The sequence below is a fragment of the Lepidothrix coronata genome, unplaced genomic scaffold, assembly GCF_001604755.1.
Source record: "Lepidothrix coronata isolate B3197 unplaced genomic scaffold, Lepidothrix_coronata-1.0 Scaffold143, whole genome shotgun sequence".
Classification (NCBI taxonomy): domain Eukaryota; kingdom Metazoa; phylum Chordata; class Aves; order Passeriformes; family Pipridae; genus Lepidothrix; species Lepidothrix coronata.
Window position 1 is genome coordinate 1,599,042 of NW_016690323.1, and position 13,834 is coordinate 1,612,875.

Here is a 13,834-nt window from a genome sequence, read left to right on the forward strand (position 1 = left end):
AAAAAAAAAAAAAAAAAAAAAAAAAAAAGGAAAAAAAAAAAAAAAACCACAGGAAAGAAAAAGGAGAGCCTGGATATTTATTTCACAGGCAAAACAACCATAAAAAAGGCTAGGATAGATTTACCCTAGCTTCCTTTCTGGAGATAAGTGAACTGCTTCAGCTGAAGCTTTCTCTTAGAAAGAAGCAACAGCCTGAAGGCAACACCCAGGATGGAAAATTTCAGCTTAAACAGTTAATACTTGCAGAAGAATAAGCTCCTGGAGACAGACATCTATCCAATATAAGTATTGTTATTACAGGACATAGAAAGTCCTGAGTGTCTTTCCCCAGCATCCCTGCTGTCTCTGCCTCCACTACCCTTGCCTGGCTCTTTGCTCCCCCTTCCCAGTGCAGCTCTTCCAAGGCAAGACTTACATTGCCACCCACACGACCCAACTCAACACCAATTTCTCACCCTGGCTGTTTTATCTGGTGTAAAATAGCACAGCAAACCCAATCTGGGGAGTCACTAATCCAGAACCTTCAATCCAAGCTTTAGCTCTCCTATACTTACTTGCAGTTCTATATATTTTGTACTTTTTCCTGTCCTTATCTCCTGTGGGTCTGCCACAGGTTTTTTGACTGGTTAATGACTTTATCCCTGAGCTGAGTACACAGTCTCCGGTCATTACTGAGCTGCATTTGGATGTGGTATATTGTCCTCTTTGCAATGCCAGAGGTGTCTTGCACAAGCCTCCCTTACTCTTTTGATGGACTGTAGGCAGCTTGCTCATTAGTCTAGTATCTAATTGCTTATCAGTCACACTCTCAAGCTCCTCATTACTTCACTTACACAGCTACAGTAATTAGATTTCACATTTCTTTGCACTCTCATGGCATTGTTTTAGCCTGCTGAGGAGGCACTCATATATAATACACATATATTACAAATTATCTCCTGTAATTATCATATTCATTATAACACATGCATATGCATACATAACGTTGCTGAGGCAAACTCAAACCTCTTCAGTTCTAAATGTTCAGGATGCTCCAGGAGCATCACCAAAGGCTTGTTTTTCAGTTTTAACTTCTGCAAGGCTTCACCCATCTGTGACCCTTCGCTTACAAACCATGCCGGCTTGCATCATTTTCTTCTTCTCCCGCCCTACCACATACCTCTCCAGCAAAACAAAGCCTTCGGATCTGCTCACTGCAGAGATGCAAATTCTTTTAGGCAGAAACATGAATTTGATGTTTAGTACAGCAGCAAACAGAAAAGTCACTTGAGCCGTCAGCCCTTATCTTTTGGGATAACATAGATTTTATGCCTCTTTTTTGGTCTAATTTGATGCATTTCTTTAGCACCTACTCTCTAAGCCTCAAGCTTTTTTGTGACATCATTCCATACATTTATTATGGCACTTGAAAAGCGATAACAATTTATTTAACTTTTCAGAATTGAATTCTGAAGACATTGGGGGCAAATGATTTTTTTTCCCCGGGGTAATGTGTGAAATATGTGATGGTGTCTGTATTTCCAGATGCAAAAACCACAGACACAGGGTAGCAATGTGCACCTCTCTTTAAAGTGAGTTAAATAAATAAAGGCACCAGATGGCTAAACCTGAAAAGGCAAATAGGTAATTCCCCCCAAATTGTGAAAGGGCTCCATCACCATAGACTATGTCTGCAGAAGTAAACTAAGTAGAACCAGAGTATGGAGCATTTTATTCAGTGTTGTAGATGTAGCCATAGAGACTGCAGTGGTTTCCAGATGGCCCCCTTGTCCTGCTGTGATGCACATTTACAGGTGCAGGAGAGACAGGTGACATTTGGGAACTGACTGGCTAACTCCTAAAGATGGGCAAACATGCCACCTAGGGCTATGGTACAGATGCATCCCTCAGCCACAGGAAATAGTTCTACTCCTCTCCACTCTGTCACCAGCTCCAGTCCCAGGTCAGATCACCCAGGGCCAACATTCTGCCTCCTCAGCTAGACCCCTTCAGTGAAGCGTATGCAGAGAATGAGCAAATGCCGCGCACGAAAGACAGACCATGAGTACAGGGACGTTTTGTGTATCTGGAGGTCCTGCAAAGGTCAAAGAATGGCAGACTTGGACACAAAAAAAACAAAGAAAAAGTTTACCCATGGCCTCAAAAAGCAGTCTGATCTAATCCTGGAGTCATGAAATGCAGCACAATGCAGCAGCAGAAAACCTTAAAGCAAAAATCCTGGGTGAAACACTCAAGAACACTCAAATGATTTTGGAACCAGAGTTTCCAAGCTTCTGAAAAGTTTACATCTCATTCACTCAGTGTGAATATTTAAAGCCTTTCCAACTTTCTTGTAATGGGATGTGTTTGCTCTCCAGGTTCCTCTGTGCTGCTATGTGATGTTTTCCTGCCCTGCTCTGCCTGGAGCTGCTGTACATCAGGCAGCAACATGCTGGCAGCCATTGAAGCTAAAATCTGTCACCCAGCACATCAAAGGTAGAGGTAGAGAGGGAGGTTTAACTATGAGCCCTTCTGCAGAATAGAAAGGGAGATGATCCCAAAACCAGAATGAAGGAGAGCAGCCTGATGGAACTCATCACCGCTCCCCCCACATCCTTCAGTTGCAGGGTGCTCCTTGACATGCCAAAATAAAACCTCAGGCTGGGTAGACTCCAGCCCTGGAGGCAGCCGGCTGAGGGGGAGTGCTTGCTGGCTCCCCAGGAGTGAATGGCGTGCTCCTGCCCTGGCAGGCAGCCAAGTGCGGCAGCCGCCCGCGTCTGGGCTCTTCCCCTGCTCTCGCTGCCTCTTCAACAGGAGTGACACGAGGCACACTCTCGCTCACAGCCTGCTGCCACTTGGGAGGCTGGGAGAAGAAGAGACTTAGTCCTTCACAGCTGGGGGCCCTGACTTTGCAAGCTGAGGCGTGATTAGGATAGAGGACAAGGAAGGAAGAGGGGGGAGAAGGAGAGGCGAGATGGAGGAAGGGGCTCATGGCACATGGCTGAGTCCCTGCCTCACTGTCGCATTTTCCTCCCATGCCACCTTCATCACTGTAATCATCCGGGAAACAACCAGGAGCATACCAGGGCCAGAACCTGCAAAGCCCCTCAGCCTGGGAATCAGAAGCTGTGGCACTGTGCCCAAGCTTATTAACCCCGCTGTGACACTGGGCTAATTAGCTCCAGCATGGCATCACATTAATGCAACTTCTCAGTTTCCAGGACCTCAACAATAATTGCTTCCCACTGTCCCCTCTTGTCCTGCAGATGCATCTGTGGATGGGACAAGAAATTACCTGCACAGAGTAAGACTTAAAATATACAGATAGCAGAGAAACAGGAAGGACATTTTTAAGGGCATAGTAAAAATATATTGGCATGTATATAATTGTCCTTGTGTTTGTATAAGGATGCAATCTTACTTGGAAGGACTTTGGAAACTGTAGGAAGGAGGCAGAGCCCAATGAGTGACCTGCCCATACTTGCTTAGTGTGGCACTGGGTGGGTGACACTGGCTGGCCAGGGGCAGCAGAAGGACATGCAGAAAGGGACTTTGCACACCAAATAGCAAGGGAGCTGATTCTCAGAGAAATCAGTGGAGCCCATCACAACCACCACACATAAGTATTCACAGAGGACTGTACCTCTTCATGGTAGCTGAGAGGTGTATTTCTTCCAGCCATTCATCATTTGTAAGAGTCTAAAATTCCAAAGAGTCCTTCAAGGAGGAGACTGTGAATGAGACCCAGGAGGAAACAAGGAGCTGCTGGAGGAAGGCCAAATATACCAGTCCGGACACCTTCAAAGTGCTATGAAAGACATCCCAGGCAGGCATACAGCAGCAACCACAGAGTGGGAGCACCAGCTCCCAACAGCCAGGGAGAGAAGCTGTGCATCCCAGTGATCTAACCATTTCTCAAGCTCTGAAGAAGGTAAGCACTTCTTCTAAAGGTCCAGATTGGAGACTGACATGAATAACTACTCTGTTACCTGCACTCCTTAAAACCAAAGGCACTCAGGCAAAATAGCTACAAAGAACCTGCATAATAAAGGTAGTTACTTCTAAGGGCAACTCTGACTCAGTAGTCATCATGGTGGGTAAATGGCAGGACTTGGTCCAATGCACCCACAGTCTGTGGACATGAGGGGTGGATTCTGAGAGACACTCAGCCCTCATCCAGTTTAAAATATGCTCAACTTCCATGGCATTCAATGGCAATTGGATACCTAAATATCCCAGACCTTGCTGGGGCTGAGCCTTGCTCCAGATGAGAAAGCTGAGAACTGAACATGAGAGCACCTGCCTCCTGATTTAACAGCTGAAGAGCCTCACTTACCTCTTCTGGGGCAGAAAAGTAAAGAGACCTGGAAAAGGTGGGGGGGGGAGCAGAAAAGGAGAGGGACACCAAGGGGTAAGGTTGTATGGGATAGGAGGGAAAAATTCGCATTCAGATACCTTGCAGGCAAGACAGACTATGAAGCACCCCAAAAAAACATGCACTAGACCCTGACAGAGGGCGACATAGGGAGACCTTTAGGAATGCGCTGCTGAACGGATACCTCCAGGCAGCTCGCACGAGGCCCATGAGGCACACGCTGTGTGGGGAATGCGAAGAACTGGTCTTTTGTTTCATGCCCCTTTGTTTTAACCTCTTGAATCAAAGATCCCAGCTGCTACTCTGGGAGAGGCTAGAAATTAATCCAATTAAAAAATAAATTCCCTGTGGAATCAAAACTGCTTGCCAGGTGGGGGGTACGGGCACACGATTTCTTTCTTCTGCAAAACAAACTCTTTCTTCCAACCCACATTTCACAGAGGGGAGGTGCAGGCAGGGAAGCATTTGCAGTAAATAAACAAATGATCAGAATGATTTATAACCCCAGTACCAACCCACACCTCATGGGAAGGTTTGCAGCCTCTGTCTCCTATAAGCCCGCGTGGCCAGAGACAGAAGCACAATGCTTCATGCTACCCTCCAACACAAACAGTCATAGAGCAACAAAACCCTTTGTCACTTTGTTCCACTCTTTTGTTTTCCAGGGGTTTTGGTCAGCCCAGGCTTGTGGAGCTTGACAGGTTAACCCGCACTTCCTTGGTTTCAGTAGAAATGATTAAACAGGGGGGATTGTTTAGGCCGTGAAGCAGAAGGAATTCCTTTGTTTTTGTAGATCACTCCAAGGCAGCCAAGCCCGTGGGGGTGCCCAAGAAGAAAGAGGAAGGGGCTGAGCATGGAGAGGATTTTCCAGGGAGGGAAGTCTCTGCCACTACTCCACAGGCTCAGAGACAAGGGATGGGGTGACATGCTTCATCTCAACTTCACATCTGGAGAGAAGTCAAAAAGACCCTCTAAGTATGTTGGTGAGCAGGACCAGCAGGACACCATGCCCAGATATCCTGACTTCTTCTGAGAGGCACAGCAAAGTCATACCATCCTAGGGCTTATGCTACAAGGGGATCCCAACACATCACCCCAAAGACATGCAGTCACCAATCAGCCTATGTTGAGAGGGCCAAAGAGAGAGGGGAACTTTCAATAGCCAAGGCTTGGTGCCCCTAAGATCTTCTGGGAATAGGGAAGCACATATAACACAGCCACCTCTTCTTAAAGCCTGGCTTGCTTCCACCACCCCATGCTTGCATGAAGCTGCACATTCTCCCTCAAGGTATATGTGGTCCTGATGTACTGGACTGGAATTCTTTGGGACTCTTACCTTCTCTCACACCACCAAAACTTAACACCTTCTAGCTTATCTCCATCAACGAAGATCACTGGAGAGGATCCCAGACATCTGCTGAGAGAACGAAAGTCTTACCCTGTTGTGCTGGGGGCACTGACACCTTGATACACATATGCAAACCTACTGTGTTGTAGGTGATGGTGAAAAGGGCCACAGCAGTGTCAGTGCTCAGCTGGAGGAGTGAAGAAGAGGATGAGATCCTGGGGTTTCGTTGCTCCACCTAAGGCAGTAACTACCTGGGGAGAGGGTAAAGCACTCACAAATTTTTTTCTAAGGGCTGAATCAGAATCAGGAGGAAAAAAAGGTAAGTTTAAAAAAGAGAACCTCGAGTGATTTGCTGGTGATCTCTGACTTGATTGCTGTTGACATCAGGCTGGTGGTGTAGGAGTGCTCCTACTCCTTGGGAGCAACACATTACCCAGGAACCCAGGTTCACAGAGGTGAGTGTGGGAGCTTTGCTTTTTCCTTTGCCTGATACCCATCTCTCAGAGCAGCTTTGATTTCTGTGTCTAAGAGGTATGGAAAGGAGCTTGGCAGCAGAGATCAGACCTCCGGACACCACAAAACACCTCCTTCTTTGCACGCTCTGAGTCTCTGCAACAACACTAAGTGCAAGAGAGCTGGTAAATTATTAAAACAACCTTGCAACAGCTCCAGAGAAACCACCAGTGCCTCAGATTCAAAGGAAAGGCTGTGGTGTGAGAATCCCCATTAGTAACAATACGCACAGTTTGCAAGAACATATGTCCCCGCATGGAGCAATCAACCAATCTGGGCTGTTTAACCACAATATTTCAAAGAAGTGCTTTTAATGCAGCTGATCCGTATGTTTATTTTGAGCTGTAAAACAGGATTCTTCACTAGCCTTTCAGAACGTTTCTGTGATGGACTCTATCCAAACTATTGAGGAGAAGGCTTTGCTCCAGCAGAGACACTGATATGTCAGGGCTTTTTTTAAATCAAAGTCACGACAGTGGAAAGAGAATAACTCAGGCAGGCAGAAAGTGCATTTGCCCTCTAAAAAAGAAAAAAATTGAAAAAGGTGTGAGAAGCAAGACCCCACTGGGACGCTCTTAAGAATGGGTTTGGATTGTAAGCATTTGAGATGGGGACCAGGTAGATGGGAAAGGGGAAGGATTTCCAAGTCTCTTTCTGATTCAAATACTTGAGCACACATTGAAAATACAGCCCCTTGCACCCTCTTCTCCTGCAGAGTGCATGGGAGGTGAACACAGGTCCTGGTTTATCGATTGATTGGCTTTTTTGTAAAGAATAAGAGCTCCTCGTGGAATAGCCATGCCTTTGCGGGGAGGGGGAGGTAGAGGGTGGGCGGAAAGGTCTGGTCTCCTTTCCTGCTCGATCTAATCCTAATTAAAAATAAATTACATGCTGTATGGAACTTGAAATGGCAAAGATAATCCTGTTACACACGAGGGGCCGCCCCGCTGCCCACTCCTCGCTCCCGGCCGGCGGCCCCGTTCCCAGGCAGCTCGGCCACGGCCTCTACACCTCGGACCACGGCCCGGTCCGGACCACGATCCGGCTAAGGGCAGCCCGGCCTGGCCTCTCCCCGCCCCGCCGGGCGACCGCCTGCGGAGCTCCCGCGGGCAGGAGAAAGGAGCTCCGCGGAGCTTTTTCGTATGGAAACTGGGCGTTCGGTGAGCTTTTGTTGGCGGCGGAGCGTGGCCCCCTCTCCCCGCGCCCCCGCAGCCAGGGCTGAGGAGCGATTTAAATCCCATTTCCATAAGCCGGTGCTGCGGGCAGCCCGCAGCCCCCCGCTCGCGTGCCGCCCCGCGCAGCCCCAGGACGCCCCCGGGACACCCCTGGACACGGCCCCGTTCTGGTTTTCACCCTCTCCCTGTAAAATGCATGTCTTGAGTTCCTTGAGGGAGGGGAGGGGAGGGAGGGAAGGGAAGGGAAGGGAAGGGAAGGGAAGAGGGAAGGGGGAAGGGGGAAGGGGGAAGGAGGAAGGGAGAAGGAAGGAAGGAGAAGAAGGAGAGGAAGGAGAGGAAGGAAGGAAGGAAGGAGAAGAAGGAGAGGAAGGAGAGGAAGGAAGGCAGTTGTCCTTCAGGATCCCTATCGTCCTTCGCTTAGGGTCTCCTCCCTGCGGGCCAAGGCCAGCACAGCCCTCCTCATGGCCGCCAAGGCACTGCGGCTCTGGGAGCCTGCGCCCGGCTCCACACAGGGCCTCGGTGCCTTGCAGGGCAGATGGTTTCGTTCCCCCCGGTTCGTGCCAGGTTTCAGCCTCATGCTGTTATTTTGTTCTTCTGGAACGAGACTGGTGTTGCTTCCCAGAGAGGCCCTATTAGGACAAAAAGAAAATCCTGTGAATAGGCGTAACAGGGCACCAGGAGGGATAGGTCTTAAATGTATTTTAATATGAGCAGGGCATTGTGTGTAATTCAGCGCTCATCATCGTTTAGTCAAAGAGTTATGGCAGTGATTGGGAATGAATAGACGGACATAATGGATACATGTGGCGTTTGCTCATTATATTCAACTTAGTCCAACTCCTCTGTGGAAACTGTTCAACTTTCTCTCCCTTTAGCCTGTCATAGTGAAATAATACAGACATTGGTTCCTCGAATGGGATAGCCTGCCATGCTATTATATTTCTGCAGCTAACGAGGGCTTCATAAGCCTTTGATACAGCCTGATCTTTGAAACCTTTCCAAATCTCCTCAAGCTTATGCTAAATCCTATTTGGAACTTTTTTTTTTTCCTTTTTTTCCTCCTCGCCTGCTAGTGCCCCAGGCTTAAGAAACCCGGGCGGTGACATGCATACTAAAGCATGCGGGGACACCTCCTGAAAGGCGACTTACGGCGCTGATCACAGGCTCTCACGCGAGTGACACGCCACTCCGGGCGCGCAGCTGAATGCGGCCACCGCCACCCCCCGCACCCCGCTAATGCGCGCCCGCCCCGCACCACTGCCCGCGCCCGCAGGGCACGCCGCGACATGCCACGACACGGCGCGACATGCCACGACACGGCATGACGCTGCATGCCCCGGCACCTTTCCGACCTGTGGCAGGACTGACAAACCCCACCGCGCACTGTACGCCGTGCTCCCCGCGCCAGAGCCGCTGCCGCGCGTCCGGAGAGAGCGCAGAGACGGGGACGGGGGGAAGAATGGAAGGGGGGGAGGGGGAAAGAAGAAATAAATAGAGAGAAAAAGAGGAATAAAAACGGGAGGGGGGGGGAGAAAAAAAACCAAAGGGAAAAAAAAAGAGAAAGGGAAGCCCCCAGACCCCGGAGAGTTAAGGAAAACAAAGGCGCGCGCCCCGCGCCCGCTCCCGCCCGGCCCGGGCACCGCCGGGGGCCGCCCGCCGCCCGCGCGGCGCCGCCTCCCATTGGCTCCGCCGCCCTCTCATTTGCATAGCGCCGTCTATGAAAGGCCGAGCAGCGGCGCGGGGGGCGCAGACGGCGGTGGAGGTGTCTTGGTGCTGAGCGGTGCTGCGCCCCCGATACTGCACAGAGTCGTCCCCGTCCGCGCCGCGCCATCGGGCTGAGCCCTGCGCCGCTGACATGAGCCCCCTGCGGCTGCTGGCCGCCGCCTGCCTGCTCGCCCTGTCCCGCTGCAAGACGGTGAGGTACCGCACCGACGAGGAGGGCGCGCCGGGCACGGTGATCGGTACGCTGGCCGACGAGATGCCCGTGAAGGCGCCGGGGGAGATGAGCTTTCGCATGATGAGGCAGTTCAGCAACAGTTCGCTGGTGCGGGTGCGGGAGGAGGACGGACAGCTGAGCATCGGTGAAGCAGGGCTGGACCGGGAGCGACTGTGCGGGCAGGCCCCCCAGTGTGTCCTGGCCTTCGACGTGGTGAGCTGCTGGAGGGAGCGCTACCGCCTGGTGCACGTGGAGCTGGAGGTGCGTGACATCAATGACAACTCACCACGCTTCCCCCATGCCCAGATGGCGCTGGAGGTGTCGGAGAGTGCCACACCTGGCACTCGCCTCCCGCTGGAGGTGGCTGTAGATGAGGACGTAGGCTCCAACTCCATACAGAGCTTCCAGGTCTCCCTCAACAGCCACTTTGGTGTGGAGGCGCAGACGCGGGCAGATGGGGCACGCTGTGCGGACCTGGTGCTGCTCCAGGAGCTGGACCGTGAGCGCCAGCCCTCCTACACCCTGGAGCTGGTGGCCAAGGATGGTGGCAGTCCAGCACGCTCGGGCACAGCCACCGTGCATGTCCGTGTCCTTGACGCCAATGACAACAGTCCAACCTTTGCCCAGAGCTCAGTCACAGTGGAGCTGCCCGAGGATGCACCACCCGGCTCCCTACTGCTCGATCTGGATGCTGCTGACCCTGATGAGGGCCCCAATGGTGAGGTGGTCTATGCCTTCAGCAGCCAGGTACCCCCCGAGGCGCGGCGGCTCTTCCGCCTCGACCCACGCTCAGGCCGCCTCACACTGGAGGCCACCGTGGACTATGAGCGCACCCGCACCTATGAGCTGGACGTGCGTGCCCAGGACCGTGGTGCAAGCCCTCGCGCTGCCACCTGCACCGTCATCGTGCGCCTCACTGACGTCAATGACAACGCACCGCGCATCAGCATCAGCGCCCTCCGTGGCGCTGCCAGCGCCGCTGGCGTGGCCTACGTCAGCGAGGCAGCAGCCAGCGAGAGCTTTGTGGCCCTCGTCAGCGCCTCAGACCGCGACTCGGGCACCAATGGGCAGGTGCGCTGCAGCCTCCGCGGCCATGACCACTTCGCCCTGCAGCGCGCCTATGAGGACAGCTACATGATCGTCACCACAGCAGCACTGGACCGCGAGCGCATCCCTGAATACAATCTCACTGTGGTGGCCGAGGACCTGGGCTCACCACCTTTCAAGACTGTCCGCCAGTACACGGTGCGGGTGAGCGACGAGAATGACAACGCGCCGCTCTTTGCCAAGCCCCTCTACGAGGTGGCCGTACCAGAGAACAACCCCCCAGGTGCCTATATCACTACAGTGGTGGCTCGTGACCCTGATCTTGGCCACAACGGTAAGGTCACCTACCGGCTCCTGGAAACACAAGTCATGGGGGCCCCCATCTCCACCTACGTCTCGGTGGACCCCGCCACTGGGGCCATCTATGCCCTCAGGACATTCAACTACGAGATCCTTAAACAGTTGGACCTGAGGATCCAGGCCACTGATGGTGGATCCCCACAGCTCTCCAGCAGCACCCTTGTCAAAGTGAGGATGGTGGACCAGAATGACAACCCTCCTGTCATCATCCACCCAGTGCTCACTAATGGGACGGTGGAAATCAGTGTGTCCAGCAAGACCTCCCGTGACTCCCTGGTGGCCCAGATCAAAGCTCGAGATGCAGATGATGGGGCCAATGCCGAGCTCACTTTTGCCTTCCTGGAAGAGTCTGAGCAGGAACTTTTCACCATCAACCCAAGTACTGGGGACATTGTGCTGAGGGGCGACCTCTCTGAAGAGCTGGGACAGCTGTTCAAGGTCATACTCACTGTGACAGACAATGGCAGACCCCCCCTGGCTGCAACTGCCACAGTAAACTTCCTGGTGACCGCCACTGCTCCATCCAGTATCCAGGACTTAGCCAAGCCCAGCTCCTGGGAAGGAAAGGCTTTGCAGTGGGACATCCCTCTGATTGTGATCATCATCCTGGCAGGCAGCTGCACTCTCCTCCTGGTGGCTATAATCACCATTGCCACCACCTGCAACAGACGCAAGAAGGGGAATGACATCAAAAACAATGTTGCCTTGAAGGACCAAATAGACATCTCCCACCTGGAGAAGGGCCATCAGGAGGAGGGCAGCCAGAGGGGGAATGTGTTTGAGGTACGAACCTTTCCCAGCAAAACCTCTTTCACCAGCTCTGACCCTTCCCCTGCTGCTGAAGAGATCTCCACCACTGAGAATGGCAGTGACAGCACTTGCCTCTATGAGGGTCAGAAGAGGCTGAGAGGACAAAGTGGGGAGGTAAGGACCCACTGCAGGGAAGTGGGGTAAAGGGTGGGCGTGTCTTGGAGGTTGTGAATTGCAGAGGTGCAGTTGATGTTGATTTACCCTTCACCACTTCCCCCTCTCACATCTCCTTTAATTTCCCTCCCCAACAGCAGGCTTTTGCTGCCACTCCAAGCTACAACAAGGAGCCTGCTCCCCCCGTGGCCATTTGGAAGGGACACTCCTTCAACACTATCTCTGGCCGGGAGGCAGAGAAGTTCAGTGGCAAAGACAGCGGCAAAGGTGACAGTGATTTTAACGACAGCGACTCAGATGTCAGCGGAGATGCCCTGAAGAAAGATCTCATCACACACATGCAGAACGGTAAGGGCTCGGCCCCTGCTCCCCGCTGGACCCTCAGACAGGGTGGATGGGAAGGTGGATGGAGGGACCCATCCTTGGGGCACAGTGATCAGGCAGGGCAGCTGGAAGGGGAAATGTGACATTGCACAGCTCAAACCACCCATCTCTTTGCAGCAGGCTGTTAGATCTTGGTTCCTCTCTGCAGTGAGAGCCCAGCACAAATTAGCAGATGCTGAAAGTGCTGTAGGATTGGGTGTTTTTCTTCCCCAAAAAGCTTCCCTTTAAGTTAGAATTGTGAGGAGTGTCCCTAGCAAAATGACATAACCTTCCCAAGCATGGGGTTTTTTTTGTTGTATGGTAGAGCATCACCTCCCCACTCCTACCATCAGTGCATTGAATCATCCTGTGACTGATAGCTCTGAGGATTATGAATTATGTGGATTTATTCCTGCAGTAACAACGGGTTTCTCCTCCTCTCTCTCTGTCTCTCTTTAGGTCTGTGGGCATGCACGGCTGAGTGCAAGATCCTGGGCCACTCTGACCGCTGCTGGAGCCCCTCCTGTGGCCGAGCCAATCCTCACCCCTCTCCACATCCTTCGGCACCCCTCTCCACCTTCTGCAAGAGCACGTCCTTGCCCAGGGATCCCCTTCGCAGGGACAATTTTTATCAAGCCCAGCTGCCCAAAACAGTAGGGCTTCAGAGCGTCTACGAGAAGGTGCTGCACAGGGACTTTGACCGGACGATCACTCTCCTCTCCCCTCCGCGCCCTGCACGGCTCCCCGACCTTCAGGAGATTGGAGTGCCCCTGTTCCCAGCCCCCTCAACTAGATACCTGGGCCCCCAGACTGACACGACTGAGAAAGCGTAACCCAACATGCTCCCCCTCAAGTACACCCATCCCTGTGCGCACACAACTAGGTCACTCCTAAGAGCCTTTAAGTTATTGACCAGATCCGGTGTTGTATGTGTAAATATGCAAGATGTGCCTTAAAAATGAAGTTGTTTGGGAAAGATTTCCAATCACATCAGTACTGTTTGATATTTGCAAACAAAAAAATTGTTTGTAGTTAATGTAATTTTTATGAAATGTGCAGTATTTAAATTTCTTTTCATGTTTTCTACATTGGGGTTTTTTTTTTTGCTTTTGGTTCAGCCATGGCCTGCCATTTTTTGTAGTGTTTTTAACCTGTACATTGTGTAATGTAATGTTTGTACATAATGAAAATTGGTTATATTTTTATAAAATAAATACTTAAAAATGGGAATTCTTGCCAAAGGAACTATCTGAAAGACACAATAGTAATAATTAATAATAATATCCTGAATATGTAGAACCTTGTAAGGGAAATTCCTCTTTCACGGTGTAATAATAACCTGAGCAACCCAGTGTACTGAGAAGTTTGCCTTGCCAAATGTGACTTGTATTTCTTGAGTCTGTGGTCATCTTAAATGTTATTTAATTGCCTTTGGTTCCTGTAATTTGTATCACTGATAAACACTAATAAAGGTCTTGTGATGTGTCAGAGAGATCTGTTCATGGATTTTATGCTTCAGAGCATAGAGGTCTCTACAGGTTAACAAAAGTATTTTGTGCAGGGAAATGCACAATGCAGGAAAGAGCATGAATGATGCTACTGTTAGTCTTGCTGATCCTTCCTTCATCTCTGACAATACCTCACTGGACGTTTAGCTCTAGAGATTTTAATGCTGAGTGGGAGGGAGAGTTGTGTGACAGAGCTGGCCTTTGCTTTTCACTGCCTGGTCTGAGCTCTGCCAGCTTAATCCTTCATTGGTGGGAAGCAGTGTAATTTTAGGGAAGCAAATGAAGCTCCGTTCATCAACAGAAGTG

General features: G+C 51.2%; 1 protein-coding gene and 1 long non-coding RNA gene across 2 annotated transcripts; one reads left to right on the plus strand and one right to left on the minus strand.

The window, feature by feature from the left end:
- Positions 1-5,693: 5,693 nt before the first annotated feature.
- On the minus strand, positions 5,694-6,128 carry LOC108503652. The gene is made up of 3 exons (XR_001876887.1): positions 6,042-6,128; positions 5,842-5,953; positions 5,694-5,771 (listed from the first exon to the last, which is right to left on the minus strand). It is a non-coding gene; the product is annotated as an uncharacterized LOC108503652 (long non-coding RNA).
- Positions 6,129-9,205: 3,077 nt separating this feature from the next.
- On the plus strand, positions 9,206-13,501 carry PCDH8 (protocadherin 8). Its single transcript, XM_017827836.1, has 3 exons — positions 9,206-11,657; positions 11,795-12,005; positions 12,480-13,501. The coding sequence occupies exons 1-3, from the start codon at positions 9,246-9,248 to the stop codon at positions 12,851-12,853; spliced, it is 2,997 nt and encodes a 998-aa protein (XP_017683325.1). The 5' UTR covers positions 9,206-9,245; the 3' UTR covers positions 12,854-13,501.
- Positions 13,502-13,834: the final 333 nt, after the last annotated feature.